Source organism: Anser cygnoides, chromosome 37 (assembly GCF_040182565.1).
Source record: "Anser cygnoides isolate HZ-2024a breed goose chromosome 37, Taihu_goose_T2T_genome, whole genome shotgun sequence".
In the NCBI taxonomy this organism is placed as follows: Eukaryota; Metazoa; Chordata; class Aves; order Anseriformes; family Anatidae; genus Anser; species Anser cygnoides.
In genome coordinates, this window is record NC_089909.1 from 104634 (window position 1) to 127846 (window position 23213).

Here is a 23213-nt window from a genome sequence, read left to right on the forward strand (position 1 = left end):
TCTTTGATGTACCCAGCAGGGTGGGAGCTGCCCCATCACCCAGCCCGCTCCCCCCAGCCCCTGCTGCCTTGTGTGGTCAGGAGTGGCGTGTCCTGCCCCCAACCTCTCCCAGGCCTGATGCTTCCCCTGCCATGTTCCTGCCCATGCAGTTCCCCCCCGGGGCCCTCTGACCACCACCAGTGAGAGACTCTCGGTGCCTGTCATCATCTGCATTATCCTGGGGGCCCTCCTCTGCCTGCTCCTGGCCCTCCTGGCTGGGCAGGTGCGAAGCGCCAGGGCTCAGCGCAGAGGTGGGTCCTTCCCCAGTGGTCCTGGGGGGGGGATACCTCCTGGAAGGGCTGGGTGTGCTGGGGGTGTTGGTGAGGGGCACAGGCAGAGCTGTGTGCTGCCCGCTGCCCCATGTGCTGCCCCACTGACTGACAGACCATGGGGCACCAGCAGCAAGGGGTGGAGAGAGCCCAGACCCCGAGTACATGAGTCCTGGGTGAAGGAGAGAAATGGGAGAGGTGGGCTGAGGGAGACAGGGAGGATGCACTGCTGGCAGTGCTCTGGGCAGCACTGGCAGGAGGAGCGTGGGGCAGCAGGCTCCATCACTGTGGTTCCAGCCGCCCCCCAACAGGGCACGGGCTGTGTTATTGACGCGTGGGGCAGAGATGGAGCAGCTCCATGGGGAGGGGAAATGTGGGAGGTGGTGCAGGGTCTGCACTGGGACATGACCCAGAGACCAAAGGGGCACAAGGGCTGTCTCCAAAGGGATGGTGTGAGGCTGACGCTGCCCCAGACCATTTCCATGGGGATGCTGCCTTCCCTGGGGTTGTGGCCACAGTGCCAACACAACACAGTGGTGCTGTGGGGACAGCCCTGCAGCCCTGTGCTGGCCCAGGGAATGGGGCTGGGGGAGCCCAGTAGGGTCCTGTCCCTCTCTGCCCATCCCCAGACCAGCCCTGCCTCTGTCCCCAGGCTCCGGGAGAGCTGGGGAGCCCTTCCCTGAGGCCGTGTACGAGGAGATCGCTTACAGCCTGGCATGGGAGAAGCAGCCGAGGTTCAGTCTCTCAGGTGGGTGCATGTCCCTGTGGGGGCACATCTGCAGGGCCCTTTCTCCCTGCCCCAGACCAGGGCTGTGCCCTGCAGCTCCTGCCCATGGTCCCTGAAATGCTGGGGATTTCATTTCTGTGGGAGAGCATCCAGGTGCTGGTCCCCACACAGGAGCTTCCTCCCCACCAGCTCTGCCCATCCCAGAGGGGACAGCCCCTCTCTGCCTGGCCCTGCACCCTGGCGACATCCAAGGGATGAGAGAAGGGGCTGTCCCAGGGCAGCTCTGGGAGCCCATCTGAGAAGGGGCTGGTCCCAGAGGAGCTGGGGATCTCCTCCCCAAGCAGCCCCAGCTCTCTTGGTGCCCATCCCCAGAAGTGCTGACCGCAAGATGGGCCAGCAGGGCTCATCCCACAGCACCCGCTGCAGCTGTCTGCAGGCTCCTTTTCAGAGGGGTCCCTGATCCAGCTGCAGCCCTACCCCGGCCAGAGCGAGGAGGAGGATGGTCTGGGGCCAGCCCCAGGGATTGGAGAGGGAGGGGAGGGAAGGGCTCCATCTCTCCTCCCTGCAGACAGACAGACAGCAGTGCCACTGAGTGTCATCATCAGAGCTGGAAGGATGAAGGCTCTGCTGTGGCCCTGACACCAGCAGCGTGTCAGCCCTGTGTCCCTGCACACTCTCCCATCCTCTGCTCTGCAGGACGTCTCTTCTCACTGCCACCACCTGCCCTCTCCTTTCAGATGTCCCTGTCCTGCCCGGAGGTGACCCAGCAGATGGCTATGATGATGCCGGGGAGGTTTCTGACCCTGGGGAGGATCCTGTCCCTGGGCAGGGGGACTGGGCTGTGCCCGGGACTCCAGAGGAGGGAGAGGGGCCCAGGGATGCAGCCACAGGTGAGAGGGCAATGCAGCGCTGCTGCTTTTGGTGCCAACCCCAACACCAGGCAAGTCCATGTTGTATCGAGAGCCTGATCTCCCGGCACAGGGAACCTGTCCTGGGAGATTTCCTGGGGGCTGGGAGAATGGGCCGAATGTCTCAGGGCTGGCGAGTAGGAGGAAGGTGATGTACAGCCCCAAAGGGCTCCCCACAGGACCAACCACAACAGCCTGCCTTGATGCTTACAGGGGGAAGCCCGCGCTCCCTGAGAAGTACTGGGGACCCTGGAGCTGAGGGAGATATCTCGTACCCTCTCCTGGGGACCATGGGCTATGACGATGCTGAAGAGGTGTCTCTGGCATGTCCCCACGAGGACACCCAGGATGTGTCACTGGAGCCCCATGCACAAGGGTCCCAGAGCCCCAGGCCAGCAGAGCCCAGCCCTGCCGAGCAGCTGGGTGCAGCCGGGAGGGAGGGGAGCTCAGTGCCACTGGGAGAGCTGTGACCGCCAGGGAACGGTCTCCCTTTTCCAGCAGGCAGCAGACACACATGGGTATTTCCCCTCTTGGTATTCCCCTGTTTTTATGCTGTGTGTTGGTATTTCCTCATACTAAAACCCTCTGGGGGCTTTCCCCTAGATCCAGTGCTTCCCTGCCGATGTGTCAGGGTGTCTCCGTGAGGCTGATCAAGGGGAGCAGAGCTCAGAAACACAGCGGTTGGGGAGGGTCACGTCTTAGGGACAGCAGGATCAGTGTCTGGCTGTGGGGCTGCCAGAGCCCCTGGTCCCTGGACACTATTCCTACTGACAGAGACATTTCCGTCCTGCCAGCCACAGGCAGCTTCCAGACAAAGTGGATCTCTGTGAAGCCCCATGAGGCACTCACTGGCAGTGCCCACCCTCTGCTTCTTGGGCCCCCATGGAGCCCAAGGATGTCTGCCCAGCACCCACGGGCAGAGATACCACTCTTACAGGAGCTTAACGGGGAGAAATGTTGGACCCTTGGGCAGGACAGCACCGAAACTGCCCTCCAAGTTCCTGCTGGTGGGTCCCCACAGCCCTTCAGCTCTTCCCCAGCAGGCTCTTCTGCTCCAGGCTGAGAGGTGCTTTTGGTAGTAGGATGGTGGGCTGGAACACCTATTGCAGTATCTATTTAATCCCTTTGGGTCCACTGTCCTGGCTGTGTCCCATTGCGTTGTCCTGCATAGCCCCAATCTACATGTCGTGGGGGGCAGCATGAGAGATGGAGAACCCATTGATATGGTTCAACAGTAAGTGAAACACTGATCTGTTAACAACACTCTTTTGGTCTCAAATGCAAAACTCATCTGCACACGAGCTTCTCTAAGTAGAACCATAGAGATTCCAGAAAAGCTCCAGAGAGCTTTAGCTATGACGGGGGAAGGGGATAAAGCAGGGATCACCAGAGAAGTGCCTGGGGGAACAATGCTGAAGCTGGGGGTGAGGCAGATGTCTCATCTGAAGTGCATCTACACCAATGAATGCAGCATGGGCAACAAACAGGAGGAGCTGGAAGCGACTGTGAGACAGGCTAACTCTGACCTAGTTGCTGTAATGAAGCATGGTGGGATCACTCCCATGACTGGAGTACTGTGGTAGAGGTCTACAACCTCTTCAGAAGGGATTGACAAGGAAGGAAGGGTGATAGTGTGGCTTTTTATATTAAAGAGTGTTTTGATGTTGAAGAGCTTGGGGTTGGGAATGGTAAAGTTGAGTGTCAATGGATAGAATGAGGGGAAAGGCCTGTAGGGGTGACATCCTGGTGGGGGTCTGTTATATGATCGTGTGACCAGACTGGTAGATGAGGGAAGGGCTGTTGATGTAGTCTACTTAGACTTCAGCAAAGCCTTTGACATGGTTTCTCACAGTATTCTCCTGGGGAAACTGGCTGCCCATGGCCTGGACAGGTATATTCTTCTCTGGGTAAAGAACTGGCTGGAGGGCTGTGCCCAGAGGGTTTTGATGAATGGAGTTAAGTCCAGCTGGCGTCCCATTACAAGTGGCATCCCCCAGGGGTTGGTACTGGGGCCTATCTTGTTTAATATCTTTATTGATTACCTAGATGAGGGGATTGAGTGTACCCTCAGTAAGTTTGCAGACGACACCAAGTTGGAAGGTAGCGTTGATATGCCGGAGAGTAAGGTGGCCCTTCAGAGGGATTAGGATAGTCTGAACTGCTTGGATGAGGCTAAAGGGGTGAGGTTTAACAAGGCCAAGCACCAGGTCCTGCACTTTGGCCACAACAACCCCATGCAACGCTATAGGCTTGGGACAGAGTGGCTGAAGACTGTGAAGAGAAAAGGTACCTGGGAGTGTTGATCGATGCTCGGCTGAACATGAGCTGGCAGTGTGCTCAGGTGGCCAAGAAGGCCAATGGTATCCTGGCCTGTATTAGAAATAGTGTAGCCAGCAGGAGCAGGGAGGTGATCATCCCCCTATACTCAGCTGTGGTGAGGCCACACCTGGAGTACTGTGTTCAGTTTTGGGCCCCTCACTACGAGAAGGACATTGAGGCCCTGGAGCGTGTCCAGGGAAGGTCAACAAAACTGGTGAGAGGTCTGGAGCACAAGTCCCGTGAGGAGCGGCTGAGGGAACTGGGATTGTTTAGTCTGGAGAAGAGGAGGCTCAGGGGAGACCTCATTGCACTCTACAACTTTCTGAAGGGGGGTTGTGGGAGGAGGGGGTCGGCCTCTTCTCTCAGATAACTAATGATAGGACTCGAGGAAATGGCTACAAGTTGCACCTTGGGAGGTTTAGATTAGATATCAGGAAAAACTTTTTCTCTCAAAGAGTGGTCAGGCACTGGAACTGCCTGCCCAGGGAGGTGGTGGAGACACCATCCCTGGAGGTGTTCAAGAAGCGCGTGCACGAGGTGCTACGAGATCAGATTTAGTATCTTAGGGGGTAGTATTGGTGATAGGAGGATGGTTGGACTAGATGATCTTGTAGGTTCTTTCCAACCCTGTGTTTTTATGATTCTATGACTCTGTGACTAATGGTAACAAGTAATGTGTTTGGGGTGTGACTTCAAGTTAGGAAATGAGGTTGGGGATTAGAGCAATGGATGCCTTTCAGGGTGAGGGAGAGCATTAAGGGTAGCACTAGATTTTCGGGTTACTAGTTAGAAATATTACCAGGACATAACATGAAGTTTTTCCCAGTGAGCGTTGAAGAAGCAGCAGCCTTACCTGAATCCCTCTTACCTCTTCCAAATCTTTCTTTACTGTTAGCCAAGACCCTCTTCTCTCTCCCAGATCTCCCACTGTTATACACCCATCTTTCCTCTGGCCTCCCATAATGTGTCACCCTCTTGGGGGCAGCTTTCTGATGGCCTTTATGACCTCAGAGGCTCTGCCTCCCTGCTGTTGGCCAGCCAGGTGCTGGGACAGAGGTGACCTCACAGCCAGCATCCAGAGGGCTACAAGGAGCTGTTGTGCTCAGGAGGCCTCTTCCCAGCCCACCCAGGAGCAGTGGGTGCAGGGGATGCCCTGCACAATCCCTCAGGTACTCTGCCTGCCAACCAGCTCATGCTTCAGAAGGCCTCCCTTCTGAAGTCCAGACTCACGTTTCTTCATGTAGCCTTTAGCAACTCCAGGGCATCCTGAAGGGAATGGCCATCTCTGTGTGGAAAAGTGAATCATGCACTGAATGTGCATTTTAGAGAAATGTTGAGACCTTTGCAGAAAATTATTTTAAAGGCTGAAAAAATAATTCAAGTAGTTCCACGGGGGACTGTACCCTCAAAAGTAAATGACCTTAAGAAACCGTCTGTCCTGAAAGAATTGATGGCAATCCTCGGGAATGGCTTATTGAATTAGGCTCACTCAGGTTCATCTAACCACATCCACTCCATAAGCATCTCATATGGACAAGGAAAACACATACTCTGTCTGTGTCTCTGCTGCTGTCACCTCCAGCCTGAAGTGCAGGAGCTGCAGCTCGCGTGTGTCTGCGAATGACAGGAGGAGGAACTCTGTAGGGAAGCTGCTGTTGGACATTTGCTGCCTCAGAGCATGGTTGGCTTTCAATGGTGTAAAAGACAAAGACAAGTTAGAGAGATTTCTCTGAGCAAAACCCAAACCTATATATTTTGTTTTATCAAAATCTCCTCAGCAAGAAAAACTGCTACTTCCCTTTGAGGAAGTTGTGCTCCTGCCTCAGGCTCTCAGTTTTACTTGCTAAGGGTTCAGAGGGACTAGACAGCTCCTCTGTGGGCTCAGCCGGAATCAGTACCGACCTACAGCATCTGCTAAAAAACACTAGGGATGGGTCTCAGGTGCCCACTGGCCAGAGTATCTCAGTATTTTAGGTGCTGAGCAGGACATCCAACAATACGTCGTGAAACAATGAAGTATGTAGGTTAAAGAGCGTGGAGGAAAATTGTGAGGTTCCTCACAGACCTACAGACCTCGTGAGTGTAATGCTGTAACAGCCTCATTGACTGACACAACCTGACAACTCCATTAGCATTCCCCTGACTGCTCTTCAGGGCAGGAAAGTGAAAGCAGAGACCTCAGACAGTGCCTTCCCTGCAGGTCACTCAGGAGTTGGCCTTCTCTTTCAAGAATCACCCCCCAAGTTTTCTTGTGGGTGCTGTGGAGTTGTGAGCTGCCTACACCAGGCAGCAGCCTCTGGACACCAGCAGGACCCTGCCCTGCCCTGCCCTGCCCTGCTGGGGGGCTCCTTCCACCCACAGCTTCTCCCCGCAGTCCCTGGGCTGCTCCCCGGGCAGGCTGAGTGCTGAGCCTGGCAGGCGGCAGAGGCCCTGCCCCGGCACACAGCCCCTGGGGCACAGCAGGGCCCTGCTCTGCACCACAGCCCCGGGCACCCCTGCCTGCACCCCGGCTGCACAGCCTGCAGCCGGCCCCTCTAGAAGGAACCCTCATGTCCTGTCCCTCTGACAGCTTAGGCAGGTAATCCCCGCTCTGGAACTTGTCATTCTCCTCTTATCTTAGGAACTCTTAAGTGTCCTCCTGAAAGATCCCAGAGGCTGTGGGATTTGCTAGCAAATCTGGAGATGGCACCAGGAACAACAGCTGCGTTGCCCTGCAGCCAGAGACTTACCCTGTTCAGGGCTGGGAAGATTTCTCCAACACTGAGCTCTCAGCATCCCCCCTCCACACTGCCTTTAACATCTCCCTCCCTTCTCTCAGCCACCCTTGTCCCCTGCAGGCAGTGCCCCCAGCCCTGCTGCGCTGTGCAGAGGAGCTGCTCCTGGGCAGAGCTGTCTCTCTGCAGCGCTGCCCGCTTGCCAGGAGCTCCCCTTGGGCCCAGGAGCCCGGCCCAGCTCAGCAGCACAGGGAGCTCTTGACAAGTCCCTGGGCCTCCAGGGGAATCGACTCTGAAACTGACTGATGCAATCACTGTTCTTCCTTCTGTGAGCTAGAGAGAGACACCTACTTCCAGTGCTATCTTTCCTCCTAGTTCAAAGAAAGAGTTCGTTATGAGAATCATCTTTTCCTGTCCTGTTAGAGAGGACCCCCAGAAATTGCCAGGCAGGTGCATCCCATCTCTTCCAAACGCTTGCTGTTATGCAAGGGGAAGAAACATTTTCACAGCAAGTGAAATCTTTCTGTCTACACCAACTGCATCACCAATTGTTGGCCTGCAGGCTCACACAGTCACAGATTCTCCTCATCGTTCTCCTTTTTTTCTGTTAAGAAGATGGGGTGTTGGGTGGTGGGGGTTGCAGGGGGATGGGGGAGGAAGAGTGGGAGGTGGTCGGAGAGGTAGAGAAGGGGGAAGCAGACCTCGCCAGTCACACTGATTGATGATAGCATGGGATATGGAGCAAATGTTTTTTCCAGTGAGGTTATCTGATCAGGGACATTGTCAGCTCTGAAACCAAGCGAAAGGGGTAATGCCACCAATGTAAGGGCATGTCCTATGAGGACAACCTGTGGACACTTGGGTTGTCTAGTCTGGAGAAAAGAAGGCTGAGGAATGACCTCATTGCTCTCAACAATTTTCTGAGGAGGGGAAGAGAAGAGGTTAGGTGCCAATTTCTTCGCCCTTGTAACCGATGACAGGACTTGCGGGAATGGCACATAGCTGCACCAGGGGAGGTTCAGACAGGACATTAGGAAAAAAATCTGTACTGTGAAGGTGGTCAAACACTGGAACAGGCTCCCTAGCTTGATGCCTGCTTGATGCCCCAGGTCTGCCAGTGTTCAAGAGGCTTTGGAAATTGCCCTCAGGATGCTGTAACTTTTGTTTAGCCCTGAAGAGGTCAGGCAGTTGGACTAGATGATCTTTGAAGGTCCCTTCCAACTGAACTATTCCGTTCTGTTCTCTTCTGTTCTGTTCCATTCCGTTCCATTCCGCTCTGCTCTGCTCTGCTCTACTCTACTCTACTCTACTCTACTCTGCTCTACTCTACTCTACGTGTACTCACTACACACGTGGGTAGGCCCCATTTATGTATTGGAAGACCACAATAATGCCTCCTGGAGTCTTCTCTTCTTCAAGATAAGCAATCCCAACTATCTCAGCCTCTCTTCAAAGGAGGTGCTTTTGGTGTGCATGGCATGCATTTAGAAGTGGGGTGGTGGGCTGCAGGGGGTGCTGCATGGTGTGGAACATCTATTTGATCACTTTGGGTCACCAGTCCTAGCTGTGCCCCATCACAATATCCTGCTCACCATCAACACACATTTGAGGGGTGGGCAGTATGAGAAACAGAAGCCCTTGATCCTGTGCAGACATGGTTCAGGAATAACTGAAACACTGGTCTGTTATCAACACTGTTTTGGTCTTAAATTCAAAACACAGCTCCATACGAGCTGCTCTGAAATAGAATCATAGAATCATGAAATATTTTGGATTGGTAAGGACCGTTAAAGATCAACCGCCCTACCCACCATGGTGTTCCACTAAACCAGGATGCCCAAAGCCCCATCCAACCTGGTTTTGAACACTTTCAGAAATGGGGCACCAACCCCAACTTTAATGGGCAACCTGTTCCAAGGTCTCATCTCCTTCAGAGAATTTCTTCCTAACCTAATGATCTTCCTAATCTTCCAAATCTAATTTAAATCCACCCTCTTTCAGTTTAAAGCGATGACCCCTTGTCCTATCACTACATTCCCTGATAAAGTGTCCCACCTCAGCTTTCCTGTAGCCCCCCTTTAGGTACTGGAAGGTTGCTGTAAGGTCTCCCCAGAGCCTTCCCTTTTCCAGCCTGAAAACAAAAGCAAACAAACAAACAAACAACTACAACAACAAAAACAATTCTCCCAGCTTCTTTTAATAGAAGACATGCTTCAGCCCTCTGACCATTTTTGTGACCCTCCTGCAGACCTGCTCGACTAAGTCCATGTGTCTATTGTGCTGCGGGCCCCAGAGCTCAATGCAAGACTCCAGGTGGAGTCTGAAAAGGGCAGAGTAGAGGGGCACAATCACCTCTTTCAACCTGCTGGCAGTAGTGTTGGTGCTGCCACCTCCATGAAAATGCCGGGGGCAAGTAGTGGTGGGGGATCTGTGCGGCACAGTGCCCTGAAGACAGGGAGGGACAAATGAATGCACAGATAGATGCAGGATGTGACTGCTCTTGCTACACCAGGAAGGGAGGGCAGGATCTGGCTGGTGTTTGATGAGGCCACTGGTGTGGAGATGTCAAAACCAGAAAAGAAGTTAAGATCCCCTCACAAACCTGAAGAAAGCTGGATGCACTATGACTGTTCCTAAACCCTCTCAAATCCGGTTACCCTCTGCACTAAAACACCTCCACACTTACCACACAGAAAACACAAGGAGGTCCAGGAGGTTCCTAAAGCACCTTGCAGATAACTTTTTGGTGCAGATGCTAAGGGAGCCAACTAGGAAAAGTGCCCTCCTAGATCTGTTGCTGGAGAACAGAGAGGGCCTTGCGTGGGCTGCGGGAATTGGCAGCTGTCTCAGTCATAGTAACCATGAAGCATTTGAGTTTAAAATTTTTGGTGACAGGAGGAAAACTGCCACCAAAACTTCAGCCCTGGATATGGGGAGAGCAGACTTCAGGCTGCTCAGGGAACTAGTTAGCAAGGTCCCCTGGGAAACTGCTTTTGAAGATGTTGGAGTCCATCAGTGCTGGTCAATCTTTAAGCACTGCCTCCTAAAAGCACAGGATCAGGCAATTCCAAAATATCAGAAGTCAAGCAGGCGGGACAGAAGACCAACTTGGCTGACCAGGGATTTTCTGGAGCTTAGGCATAAAAAGGAAGTGCTACTGGAAGCAGGGTCGGGTAATGTGGAAGAACTACAGAGATGCTCTTAGCATTTGTAGGGAGAAAATTTGTGCTGCCAAAGCCCAATTAGACTTGAAGCTGGCCAGGTCGGTGGGAGGCAATAAAAATGTTTTTTTGTTTTTTGTTTTTTGGTTTTTTTTAATATGTGAATAGAAAAATGAGGACCAGAGAAAACATAGGTCCGCTATTTTATGGGGAAGGTCACCTCACAGACAAGGACACAGGCAAAGCAGAGACGTTTAATGCTTTCTTTGCCTCCATCTTCAACACCGATGATGGGCTTTGGGACCCCAGCTGCCCTGAGCTGGATGACCGTGATGGTGGGAATGATAAACTCCCAAACAACCCTGAACGTGTGCGGGATTTGCTGCTCCACCTGGATCCATACAAGTCCATGGGTCCGGATGGGATTCATCCCAGGGTGCTCAGAGAGCTGGCTGGCATCATCGCAGGACCTCCCTCAATTATTTTTCAATGGTCTTGGGAATCTGGAGAGGTCCCAGTAGACTGGAAGCTGGTAAATGTTTTTCCAGTTTTCAGGAAGGGCAAGAAAGGAGACCCTAGCAACTACAGGCCTGTCAGTCTCACGTCAGTGCCTGGTAAAATTATGGAGATTATCCTTTAAGTTATTGAAGCGCACCTGGGGGACAATGCAGTCATTGGTCCCAGCCAACATGGGTTCACGAGGGGTAGGTCCTGCCTAACAAATTTGATTTCTTTCTATGATAAGATCACCCATCTACTTGTTCAAGGGAAACCAGCCGATGTGGTGTTTTTGGATTTCAGTAAAGCTTTTGACACAGTTTCCCATAGCATTCTACTGGACAAAATGTCCAGCATACAGCTAAACAAAACATCACATGATGGGTGAACAATTGGCTGACGGGCAGGGCTCAAAGTGTTGTGGTAAATGGGTCCGCATCAGGCTGGCGGCTGGTCACTAGTGTGGTTCCCCAAGGTTCCATTTTAGGCCCAGTTCTCTTACATGTTTTTATAAATGATCTGGATGTAGAACTAGATTGTGTTTTGAGCAAATTTGGTGACGATACTAAACTTGGAGGAGTTTAGTTTACTTGGAGCTGCGACAGGAGAGGTTCAGGCTGGGTGCCAGGAAGAGGTTCTTCACTGAGAGAGTTGTCGCGCACTGGAACAGGCTCCCCAGGGACGTAGTCACGGCACCAAGCCTGTCGAAGTTTAAGAAGTGTTTGGACTGTGCTCTTAGTCATATGGTCTGAATTTTGGGGTAGACCTGTGTGGAGCCAGGAGTTGGACTTGATCAGCCTTATGGATCCCTTCCAACTTGGGATATTCTATGATTCTATGATTTTCCTCTGTGAGGCAATTTACAGCTCAAGGCTGTAAATCAGATCCCATCTGATCTCTCACGATCCCTCTGCTAACGTGGCTGGACAGTCCTGGTGCCCTGCTCATGCTCCCCACGGGGCTCCAGGCTGGATGGGGTCTCTGCTAATCCCCGTCTTTGGTGGGAGGTGGCAGGTGTGTGAAGGGACAGTGGTGCATTTCCTAGGACAGTAGATGCCTAAGGGTGGTATGAATCTCTTTCCAGCCTCCCTTCACTGTATTTGCTCAGTGTCCAGTGCCTCCCCCACAACTTCAAAGTCCTCATTTCCCTGCAGTCACCTGGGTTTAGCCCTTTCCTTTTGGGTGACTCCACCTTGGGTGATCTCTCACATCATAGGGCTCTGGTCACTGCCTGACCCAGGCACTTTCTGTCCTTGGAGATGCTCCAGGCTCTCCAGGCATCTCCAGACTCCCCTCCTTTAGGACATCCTCTGCATGTCACATGTGGGACAGCCAGTGTAGGTAATGCAGTGACCATTCACCGTCTACCCCATCACTGCCCGCTTATACATTAGTCTTAGATCTAGCCCTCAGTCTCAATCAGGTTACAATGGGACATTGTGGTGGACTTGTCAGTACTAGGTGAAAGGTTGGACTGGATGATCTTAGAGGTCTTTTCCAGCCAGAATGATTCTATGATTCCATGGTTCTCTGATTCAGCTTTTTGCTTCTGAAGCCATGGAGCAACAGGCCCTTTTGGGGAGCAGTTGCTCAGGCCTGTTCTTGGCACCAACTCTGGAAGAATAGCCCAGGCTTTAGCCACTGCTCTGGGGAAAACCCATTTTATCAGAGACACAATGAGAAAGTCAGCTGTGATACGGCATGAGATGCAATCTGATATGGGCTCCAAAAGAGACAAAGCAAGTTCATTCCTAAGCAGAAGTGAGCTGAAAATAAACATCTAGGTAATAACATAATAACCACAAATAACAATAATGTAAATGAAAGCAATAGTAATAATGATAATGACAACAGTAAAGGTGATGCTACTACTAATGCTGATAATAACAATTAAAGAAAACAGTAAAAAACACACACCAAAAACACAACCAAAGCCAAAATAAAGGACTGGGAAACCCCTGATATTATTTGTGGAGAAGGATAGAAAGCTGATCATTATTGAAAAACAACAGTGACACCAGTTTCTTAATTGCTTCCTTCAGTTCCTTGTTCCTCATGCTGTAGATGAGGGGGTTTGCAGCTGGAGGCACCACCGAGTACAGAACAGCCAGTGAAAGATTCAGGGACTGAGAAGAGATGGAGGGGGGCTTCAGGTAGGTGAATATGCCAGTGCTGATGAACAGCATGACCACAGCCAGGTGAGGGAGGCATGTGGAAAAGGCTTTGTGCCGTCCATGCTCTGAGGGGATCCTCAGCACAGCCCTGAAGATCTCCACGTAGGACAGCACAATGAAAACAAAACACCCAAATGCTACACAGACACCCCCTACAAGAATCCCAACTTCCTTGACATAGGTATCTGAGCAGGAGAGCTTGAGGATCTGGGGAATTTCACAGAAGAACTGGTCCAGGGCATTGCCTTGGCAGAGGGGAAGGGAAAAGGTATTGGCAGTGTGCAGCACAGCATTGAGAACACCAATGCCCCAGGCAGCTGTTGTCATTTTAATGCAAGCTCTGAGGCCCAGGAGGGTCCCATAGTGCAGGGGTTTGCAGATGGCAATGTAGCGGTCATAGGCCATGATAGTGAGAAGATGTAATTCTGCTGAGATTAAAAAGAAAAAGAAAAAAACCTGAGCAGCACATCCTGAGTAGGAAATGGTCCTTGTGTCCCACAGGGAATTCACCATGGCTTTGGGGACAGTGGTGGTAATAGTGCCCAGGTCGAGGAGGGCGAGGTTGAGGAGGAAGAAGTACATGGGGGTGTGGAGGCGGTGGTCACAGGCTACGGCTGTGAGGATGAGGCCGTTGCCCAGGAGGGCAGCCAGGTAGATGCCCAGGAAGAGCCCGAAGTGCAGGAGCTGCAGCTCGCGTGTGTCTGCGAATGGCAGGAGGAGGAACTCGTTGGGGAAGCTGCTGTTGGACATTTGCTGCCTCTGCTGCAAGGGTCTGTGCAAGGAGAAAATGAAGGTAGACTTCACTAAGTCAAACCTACTCCATTTGTCACAGAATACCCCCAAACACTGCCTCTCTCTTTTCAGAAAAAAAAAAAAAAAAAAAAAAAAAAAAAACCAACAAAAAAAAACCACTTTGTGCAGCTCCCTTTTCCTGGAGCTCTGATTGCTTTAAGTCTGGGGCTGCCAGTAGAGCAGAGACTCTGCTCTGGACTTCAGAGGAGGCTGTCATGCCCTACAGAAGCTAGAAAATAGGATCATGGCGTGATCTCAGATGTAAGTCCACTAATGATAGCAAAGATCTTTTCAGTATTGTCACTGCCAGTTCACTTGACTACTGAAAAGGGCTGCGGGGATTTTGTTTTATTCATTTTCTTCTAGCTGTCCCACCACACCTGAGGAGTGTTTGAGTTATGTAGAAATCCTTGGCATTTCTGCTGCATGTGAAGTGAAATCTTGTGGGTCCTGAGATGGACTGTCCCTTAGTGCAGAGGGCAGACAGCCAGCCTATCCATCAGTCCCGGTCTCAGGTTACCTGTGCAGGTGGCTCTTTGAGGTGGAGGATGATCACCCCCAGATGTTCCCCTGAGGAGAACCTGGACACTGCTGAGAGCAGACGAATCCAGTCTGAAAGTGCAAATCAACAACTCCCCGCCCCATGTCGGTGTACCTGAGGAGGACCTCAGCTCTCCCCTTCCAGCCAAAGACACAGAGGGCTCATTGCAGATGCCCACAGACACCATCCAGCAGCATTTGCATCACCTTAGCAGTGAGCTGTCTTCTGCATCGGGCTCCTAGATAGCAAAGCTGCCTCGGGGGAGCTGTGCCCTTGTGGACGGCAGCCTGCAGCCCAGCAGGACCACCCGGGGAAAGAGAAAGATGTCCCGAAGATGGGGTGTCCTGCAGGGAGAGCCAGCTCATTGCCAGCCCCACACACTGCAGGGCCCAGACCCCACAGGGTTTAGCTGGGACAAAGACGGCAAGGACAGATGGGGAAATATGGTGAAATGCCCCAGTGTTCCTGCCAAGGGAGGCAGGACAGGGACAGACAGATGGCACTGGGACATTCCTCCTCCCTGCAGTTGGTCTGCCACCAGTTCTGAGAACCCCTGGCCTTGAGGGCAGAGGCTGTGCTGGGTGGCAGAGGAGAGCAGGGGGTTGCTGCAGAGAAGGTGCCTGCACTGCAGGCCTGCCAGGGAGTGCCTGAATCCCCCCTCCTTTGCTGTTTCAGGCAGCAGCTCCCTCTCCCTCCCTGCCCAGGTCTCTGCTGCCTGGTACTGTCCCTGCTGGGAGATGCTTCCCTGTCCAAAACATGTCCTCCCTGCCATTGCTCACAGACCTCTTCCCACCCACCATGTACTCAGTGCTGCACTGCAGACACGTCTTGTCCCGTGCCACAACTCAGGGACACCTCCATGTTACAAAGTGCTAACCAGAATATTGGACAAAACCTAATGAGGCTGGAAAGGTAAAGTGGCTTATCTGTAAATCAAGGAGAACTAATCTGATGCACCCAGACTTATTCACCTCTCAGTGAAACAGATTTAGAGTCGCAGTGAGTTCCCATCTCACTCCTAACCTTGCAAGGAAGAGGAGAAATCTCAATTCACAGGCTCTTTCCTTTCCAGGTAAACCCTTCCATTTCTTCCCCTATCAAGCAACTTCCTCTGAGAAGTTGTTTAGGCTACCAGTTTGGGCTCTGAGAAGCCCTGAGCCATGTGGCAGCCTTTGGGCAGTAGCAGGACCCTGTCCTGCCCTGCCAGGGGTGGTCCTTCCACCCACAGCTTCTCCCTGCAGCCCCGGGCAGCTCCCCGGGCAGGCTGAGTGCTGAGCCTGGCAGGCGGCAGAGGCCCTGCCCCTGCACACAGCCCCTGGGGCACAGCAGGGACCCTGCTCTGCACCACAGCCCTGGGCACGCCTGTCTGCACCCCAGCTGAACAGCCTGCAGCCAGCCCTATGAAAAAGAACCCTCATGTCCTGGCCTCTGATGGTGAAGCAGAAAAACACTGACCTGGGGCAGGTTCTTCTCCTCCAGACTGGAAAAGTAGCAGGAGCACTCCTGACATATCCCGTAAACTGGCGGATATGCCAGCTTCAGGAGATCCCTGCAGGTACTGCATCTGCCTTACACTTACATGGAGACTTGTATAAAGTTTCTGCCCTTACATGGACTTGTATAAAGTACACTGAAAATTTCTCAAACAAGGAGCGCTAAGTTGTCTTCTCATTTCAAAAAGCCTTTAACAACTCTGTCCTCCCCGTCTCCTGCAGGCAGTGCCCCCAGCCCTGCTGCGCTGTGCAGAGGAGCTGCTCCTGGGCAGAGCTGTCTCTCTGCAGCACTGCCCGCTTGCCAGGAGCTCCCCTTGGGCCCAGGAGCCCGGCCCAGCTCAGCAGCACAGGGAGTTCTTGACAAGTCCCTGGGCCTCCAGGGGAATCAACTTTGAAACAGACTGAAGCAATCCCTGATGTTCCCTCCCACAGCTGGGGAGAGGCACTTACTTACTTCCAGCAGTGCCATTTCTCCTATCAGGAGAAGTTTCATCAAAGAATCACCTTGTCCTCTTCCACTTTTAGGCAGGACACCCAGACGGTGACTGGCAGGGATCACATTTTCCCAAGTTGAGGGAAGTGATCACAGCACGTCAATTGATGCACCTCATTCTGAGTTCGGTGTCCTAAGCCTGTAATGGGGCCCAGAACCTTCCATATCAGCCACAAACCCACACAATTTGGGATTTCTCTCACCTCTGTTTAGGTATGTACAAAATACTCTAGGCTAAGCTCCCTCAAGTAATTACAGGAGATAGGGAAGAACAGTGAGTTGTTCAAATGCAAACACCATTTGACATTTGAGGTGCCAGAGGTTGTCCAAGCTAGCAGTAGTCCTTTAAGTTAGGACTTCAGAGATTGGGAATAGAGGTATTGGCTTTTTGTCTAGTGTATACTGCCTAAAAATGTTGCCTTCCTTTGTGCCTTGTCACTAACCTGGGAGCTATCCCATGGCAGTTAGCTAAATCATATAAACCTCCCCTATAATCTCTCTCTCTTTCCCAAAAGTGGGAGAAAATTAATGGAGAAAGGTGTGTTATCTCTTATTCTGAAGTGACATGAGTTATCTGCAGAGAAAAAAGCACAGACATGCAAAAATATTGGACAGCCTGTGGTGGGAATAGCTGGGGGCTCTGGTGTGTCTGGGACCTCCACCAACAGACCTGAGGTCCTTGTCCTCTCACCTATCTAGGGCTGCCATCTCTTCCACTTAGGACCACGAGAGGACACCAGCCCCAGGGCCTCGTTGCCTCCTCAGCCTTGCACAGAATTTGTGAGGTGTCCAACCACTGTTCTGCACTTGTGGGCTGCTCACCTGGGATCTCCAATAAAAGTCTTTTATTCCCCTTCCTCACACCCCTTGGGATCTGGGACCCCACAATTTCAGGGTCATGACAGCCAGGGCTGACACGGATCTTCACATCCCTGACCAGCTCTTTCTGGCATGCAGGTATCAGATCCAGGTTTGTATTACCTCTGTTGGACCATCTGGCAGCTGGACCAAGAAGCTATTCCAAGACACTCTAGAAACCACCTGGACTGTTTGCACACAGCTCTGTTCCCCTTGTGGAAAATGGCAGGGACATTAAAAAGCCCTCAGGGAGACCCAGACTCATACATCCAGAGACTTCTTTGGGGTGCTTAACAATGACTATGTCCACTTCCTTGACATGGCTGCAAATTCTTTTTCTCCCACCATGATAGCACCCTTAGTGACCCCCTCTCTGATTGGCACCCACAAGGGCTCACGGAACGTTTCACAGGTCACATAGAGGAGCTCCCTATATCCAAGCAGCTTCAGTGAGGAAATCCAACTCTGGATCATTCCAGCCCGTCTGTTCTGAAGTCTGTACCTACCCACTGAAGGATCCCAAGCTGCAAGACTTGTCCCACCATGCCTTGGCAGTGACTCCATGGATGTCAGAAATCACAGGCTCCAGCTCGTTCTGGTCTGAGCACCTGGCTGAGGGCGTTGGTACATCTTTGGGCTGTCACACCTCAGCTGTGGGACCATGCGAAACTCTGCCTGCTGTTTGCAACAACACTGAGAAAGAGAACAAATAGTAATCTGGTCTTCGGGAGAGCAGTCTTTGGCCTCTTCAACCATCTGCTTGGAAGAGTCTTGTGGGATAAGGCCCTGGAGAGAAGAGCAGTCCAAGAAAGGTCGTTAATAATCCAGGATCACCTCCTGCAACGTCAAGAGCAGTCCATCCCAGGAAAGACGGAATCAGGCAAAAATGGCAAGGGGCCTGCATGGATGAACCAGGAGATCCTGGTCAAACTCCAACACAGAAAGAAGCATAGAGATGGTAACTTGAGAGGAATACAGAGGTCTTGTCTGAGCATGTAGGGAAGAATATTGGAAAGCTAAAGCCCGACTAATGGGATTTGGCCAAGGATGTCTAAAGCAGTAAGAAGGGCTTCTGGAAGTGTGTAGGTGACAAAAGGAAGGTTCAGGATTTTGTGGACCCACTGCTGAATGAGACCCAGGATCTGTTGACACAGGACAGGGAAAAAACAGAGGTGCTGAGTTCCTTCTTCATCTCAATCAGTACTGGCAAGACTGCCCTTCAGGAATCCCAGGTCACAAAGAACAAGGGAAAGTCAGGGGCAAGGAAGATGTACATTCAGTGGGAGTGGGTCAGGTCAGGGCATACTAAACCAAATGGGATACACATATCTATGGGACCTTATGGGATGCACCCATGAGAGCAGAGAGAGCTGGCTGATGTCCTTACAAGGTCACTCTTGGTCTTCTGGGATCAATCCTGGTGACCAGCAGAAGTGCCCCAAAACTGGAGGAAAGCAAATGTCCCTCACAGCTGCAAGAATGGCAAGAAGGAGGGCCCAGGGAACTGCAGGCTGCTTAGGCTCCACTCCATCCCTGGGAAGACGATGGAGCAGCTCATCCTGGAACCCATTTCCAGGCACAGGATGGACAAGAAAATCATTTGGAGCAGTTGCAATGTCTTCATTTAGGGGAAATGGCACTTGACCAGTTTGGACATCAAATGTCTGTGATGAAATGACTGGCCCGGCAGATGAGGGCAGTGGATATAGATCTACTCTGACTTCAGGAAGGTTTTGTTGTGGATTAACCTGGAAGTAGCTAAGCACCACACAGCAGCTACCTTGGTCCTCCCACCCAGTGGGTCTAAAAGTGAGAAACCTTGTGGGCTGAGATAAAGACAGTTTAAGAAGTAAAGCAAGAGCTGTGCACACATGCAAATTAAAAAACAAATCAAATCAAAAAATAAAATAAAGTAAAATAAAATAAAATAAAATAAAATAAAATAAAATAAAATAATACATAAAATAAAATAACTCATTATTCAGTACTTGCCATTGACGAGCAGAAATTTAGCTATTTGTAGGAAAACTGTTTCATCAAGTGTAACCATTAGTTGCAAAGGAAGACGCAATATTACCCAATGTTCCTCGCACCACGAATAAAAGAAAAATGCAGAATTTTTTAGTGTTTCTTCAATAGCTCAATAAATGTCTATCTTTTTATTTCTGTCTCAGCTCAGCATAAAAGACACATCAGCTTAGTAGAGCAGGTCCAGAGCAGGGCCACAAAATTGTTCAGAGGGCTGGAGCAGGTGTGTTATGAAGAGAGAGGTTGGAAGAATTGATTTATTTTATTTTATTTATTTTTTATTTTTGATCTGGCTGGAAAAGGGAAGGTTCTGGGGAGACCTTAAAGCAACCTTCCAGTACCTAAAGGGGGCTACAGGAAAGCTGAGGAGGGACATTTTATCAGGGAATGTAGTGACAGGACAAGGGGTAATAGCTATAAAGCTAAAAGAGAGTAGTTTTAGATTAGATATTAGACATTCACTTAGTGCTGACCCATGTAAGCACAGCATGAAGGGTTTCTATTTCTCATACTGCCCCCCATGACATGTGGGTTGAGAGTGTGCAAGACATTGTGATGGGACACAGCCAGAAGAGCTGACCCAAAGTGATCAAATTGATATTCCTCACCATCCAGCACCCTGTGCAGCCCACCACCCCACTACCAAAAACATGCCATGCACACCAAGTACACCTCCTGTGAAGAGTGGCTGAGAGAGTTGGGATTGCTTAGTATCGAGAAGACAAGACTCCATGAGAAATTATTGTAGCCTTCGGGAAGGGAAGGGAAGGGAAGGGAAGGAAGGGAAGGGAAGGGAAGGAAGGAAGGAAGGGAAGGGAAGGGAAGGGAAGGAAGGGAAGGGAAGGGAAGGGAAGGGAAGGGAAGGAAGGGAAGGGAAGGGAAGGGAAGGGAAGGAAGGGAAGGGAAGGGAAGGGAAGGGAAGGGAAGGGAAGGAAGGGAAGGGAAGGGGAAGGAAGGGAAGGGAAGGGAAGGAAGGAAGGGAAGGGAAGGGAAGGGAAGGGAAGGGAAGGAAGGGAAGGGAAGGGAAGGGAAGGAAGGGAAGGGAAGGAAGGGAAGGGAAGGAAGGAAGGGAAGGGAAGGGAAGGAAGGGAAGGGAAGGGAAGGGAAGGAAGGAAGGAAGGAAGGAAGGAAGGGAAGGGAAGGAAGGGAAGGAAGGGAAGGAAGGGAAGGAAGGAAGGGAAGGGAAGGAAGGAAGGGAAGGAAGGAAGGAAGGAAGGGAAGGGAAGGGAAGGAAGGGAAGGAAGGGAAGGAAGGAAGGGAAGATGAGGAGACTCGAGGAGACTCGAGGAGACTCGAGGAGACTCGAGGAGACTCGAGGAGACTCGAGGAGAGAGGAGAGGAGACTCGAGGAGAGGAGAGGAGAGGAGACTCGAGGAGAGGAGACTCGAGGAGAGGAGAGGAGACTCGAGGAGAGGAGAGGAGACTCGAGGAGAGGAGAGGAGAGGAGAGGAGAGGAGAGGAGAGGAGAGGAGAGGAGAGGAGAGGAGAGGAGAGGAGAGGAGAGGAGAGGAGAGGAGAGGAGGAGGAGAGGAGAGGAGAGGAGAGGAGAGGAGAGGAGAGGAGAGGAGAGGAGAGGAGAGGAGAGGAGAGGAGAGGAGAGGAGAGGAGAGGAGAGGAGAGGAGAGGAGAGGAGAGGAGAGGAGAGGAGAGGAGAGGAGAGGAGAGGAGAGGAGAGGAGAGGAGAGGAGAGGAGAGGAGAGGGAGAGGAGAGGAGAGGAGAGGAGAGGAGAGGAGAGGAGAGGAGAGGAGAGGAGAGGAGAGGAGAGGAGAGGAGAGGAGAGGAGAGGAGAGGAGAGGAGAGGAGAGGAGAGGAGAGGAGAGGAGAGGAGAGGAGAGGAGAGGAGAGTTCATTTGGAAGGGACCTTCAAAGATCATCTAGTCCAACTGCCTGATCTCTCCAGGGCTAAAGAAAAGTTACAGCATATTAATGAGGGCAATGTCCAAATGCTTCTTGAACACTGACAGGCCTGGAACAAGAACTAGGTCTCAAGGAAGTCTGTTCCAGTGTTTGACCACCCTCACAGTACAGGAAATATTTCGTGCTGTCCACTCTGAATATTCCCTGGTACAGCTATGTTCCATTCCCACACATTCTGTGATCAGTTACCAGGGAGAAAAGATCGTCACCTCCCTCTCCACTTCCCCTCCTCATGAAGTTGCTGAGAGCAATGGGGTCTCCCCTCAGCCTTCTTTTCTCCAGACTAGACAACCCAAAGTGTCCTAGGCCTCTCCTCATAGGACATCCCCTGTTACCAGTATTCCCCCCTTTCCCTTGGTTTCCCAACTGACACGGTTCCTGGTCAGATAACCTTGCTGGAAGAAATGTTTTCTCTGTCTCCCATGCTCCCACCAGTCAGTGTGACTGACCAGGTCTGGCTCGCTCACTGTCTCCTTTATCACTTGTCGGTCAGGTTTGTGTCCCTGGCTGTGTTGTGATTTATCCCCAGGAGGTAGCCAAGCACCTCACAGAAGCTCTCTCCCTCCCCATTCTTAACAGAACAGGGGAAGAAAAATAGGAGAAAGATGTCCATCAGTTTGATTAAAAGATGTTTCCTCTAGAGTCCCGGGAATTCGTCAACAACTCCCTGTGCTGCTGAGCTGGGCCAGGCTCCTGGGCCCAAGGGGAGCTCCTGGCAAGCGGGCAGCGCTGCAGAGAGACAGCTCTGCCCAGGAGCAGCTCCTCTGCACAGCGTAGCAGGGCTGGGGGCACGGCCAACGGGGGGGTCAAGGGCAGCTGAGAGAAGGGAGGGAGATGTTATAGGCAGCGTGGAGAGGGGCTGCTGAGAGCTCACTACGGGAGAAATCTTCACAGCCCTGAACAGGGTAAGTGTCTGTGTGAGGGCAGGCAGATGCAGTATCCTAGAGGGTACTTCTATAGCTGCCTCTTCCCGTGGCTGAGAGGACTTGTCACAGGGCTGCCCTGGCATCTCTAGTGCAAAGGATGGGGATATTCCTTGTACCAATCATTACCTTCTAAAGATTTCAGAGGGACAGGAAGGGTTCCTTCTCACTGGGCTGGCTGCAGGCTGTGCAGGCAGGGTGCAGGCAGGAGTGGCCAGGGCTGTGGTGCAGAGCAGGGTCCCTGCTGTGCCCCAGGGGCTGTGTGCTGGGGCAGGGCCTCTGCCGCCTGCCAGGCTCAGCACTTACCCTGCCCAGGGAGATGCCCAGGGTGCTGCAGGGAAAAACTGTGGGTGGAAGGACCCCCCCCAGTCAGGGCAGGGCAGGGCAGGGTCCTGCTGGTGCCCAGGCTTCCTGGGGCAGGCTGCTCACTGCTCCACAGCATCCCAGCATTCAGAGAAGAGAAGAGAAGAGAAGAGAAGAGAAGAGAAGAGAAGAGAGAAGGAGAAGAGAAGAGAAGAGAAGAGAAGAGAAGAGAAGAGAAGAGAAGAGAAGAGAAGAGAAGAGAAGAGAAGAGAAGAGAAGAGAAGAGAAGAGAAGAGAAGAGAAGAGAAGAGAAGAGAAGAGAAGAGAAGAGAAAGAGAAGAGAGAAGAGAAAGAGAAGAGAAGAGATGAGAGAAGAGAAGAGAAGAGAAGAGAAGAGAAGAGAAGAGAAGAGAAGAGAAGAGAAGAGAGAGAAGAGAAGAGAAGAGAAGAGAAGAGAAGAGAGAAGAGAAGAGAAGAGAAGAGAAGAGAAGAGAAGAGAAGAGAAGAGAAGAGAAGAGAAGAGAAGAGAAGAGAAAGAGAAGAGAAGAGAAGAGAAGAGAAGAGAAGAGAAGAGAGAAGAAGAGAAGAGAAGAGAAGAGAAGAGAGAAGAGAAGAGAAGAGAAAGAGAAGAGAAGAGAGAGAAGAGAAGAGAAGAGAAGAGAAGAGAAGAGAAGAGAAGAGAAGAGAAGAGAAGAGAAGAGAAGAGAAGAGAAGAGAAGAGAAGAGAAGAGAAGAGAGAGAAGAGAAGAGAAGAGAAGAGAAGAGAAAGAGAAGAGAAGAGAAGAGAGAAGAGAAGAGAAGAGAAGAGAAGAGAAGAGAAGAGAAGAGAAGAGAAGAGAAGAGAAGAGAAGAGAAGAGTTCATTTAGAAGAGACCTTTCAAAGATCATCTAGTCCAACTGCCTGACCTCTCCAGGGCTAAACAAAAGTTACAGCATATTAATGAGGGCAATGTCCAAGTGCTTCTTGAACATTGACAGGCCTGGAACTAAAAGCAGGTCTCAAGGAAGCCTGTTCCAGTGTTTGACCACCCTCACAGTACAGAACATTTTTCCTG

General features: G+C 51.6%; 1 protein-coding gene and 1 long non-coding RNA gene across 2 annotated transcripts; one reads left to right on the forward strand and one right to left on the reverse strand.

Annotated features, from left to right (window-relative positions):
• The first annotated feature begins 77 nt into the window (after positions 1-77).
• On the forward strand, positions 78-2580 carry LOC136788445 (uncharacterized). The gene is made up of 3 exons (XR_010827232.1): positions 78-290; positions 961-1056; positions 1773-2580. It is a non-coding gene; the product is annotated as an uncharacterized lncRNA (long non-coding RNA).
• Positions 2581-12599: 10019 nt separating this feature from the next.
• LOC125181741 (olfactory receptor 14C36-like) lies at positions 12600-13559 on the reverse strand. The gene has a single exon (XM_066986988.1). It carries the CDS (start codon positions 13557-13559, stop codon positions 12600-12602), a length of 960 nt encoding a protein of 319 aa, XP_066843089.1.
• Between the last annotated feature and the right edge of the window lie 9654 nt (positions 13560-23213).

Coding starts and splice junctions, on each gene's coding strand:
- LOC125181741 (XM_066986988.1), bottom strand. CDS start 13,559: ATGTCCAACAGCAGCTTCCCCAACGAGTTCCTCCTCCTGCCATTCGCA.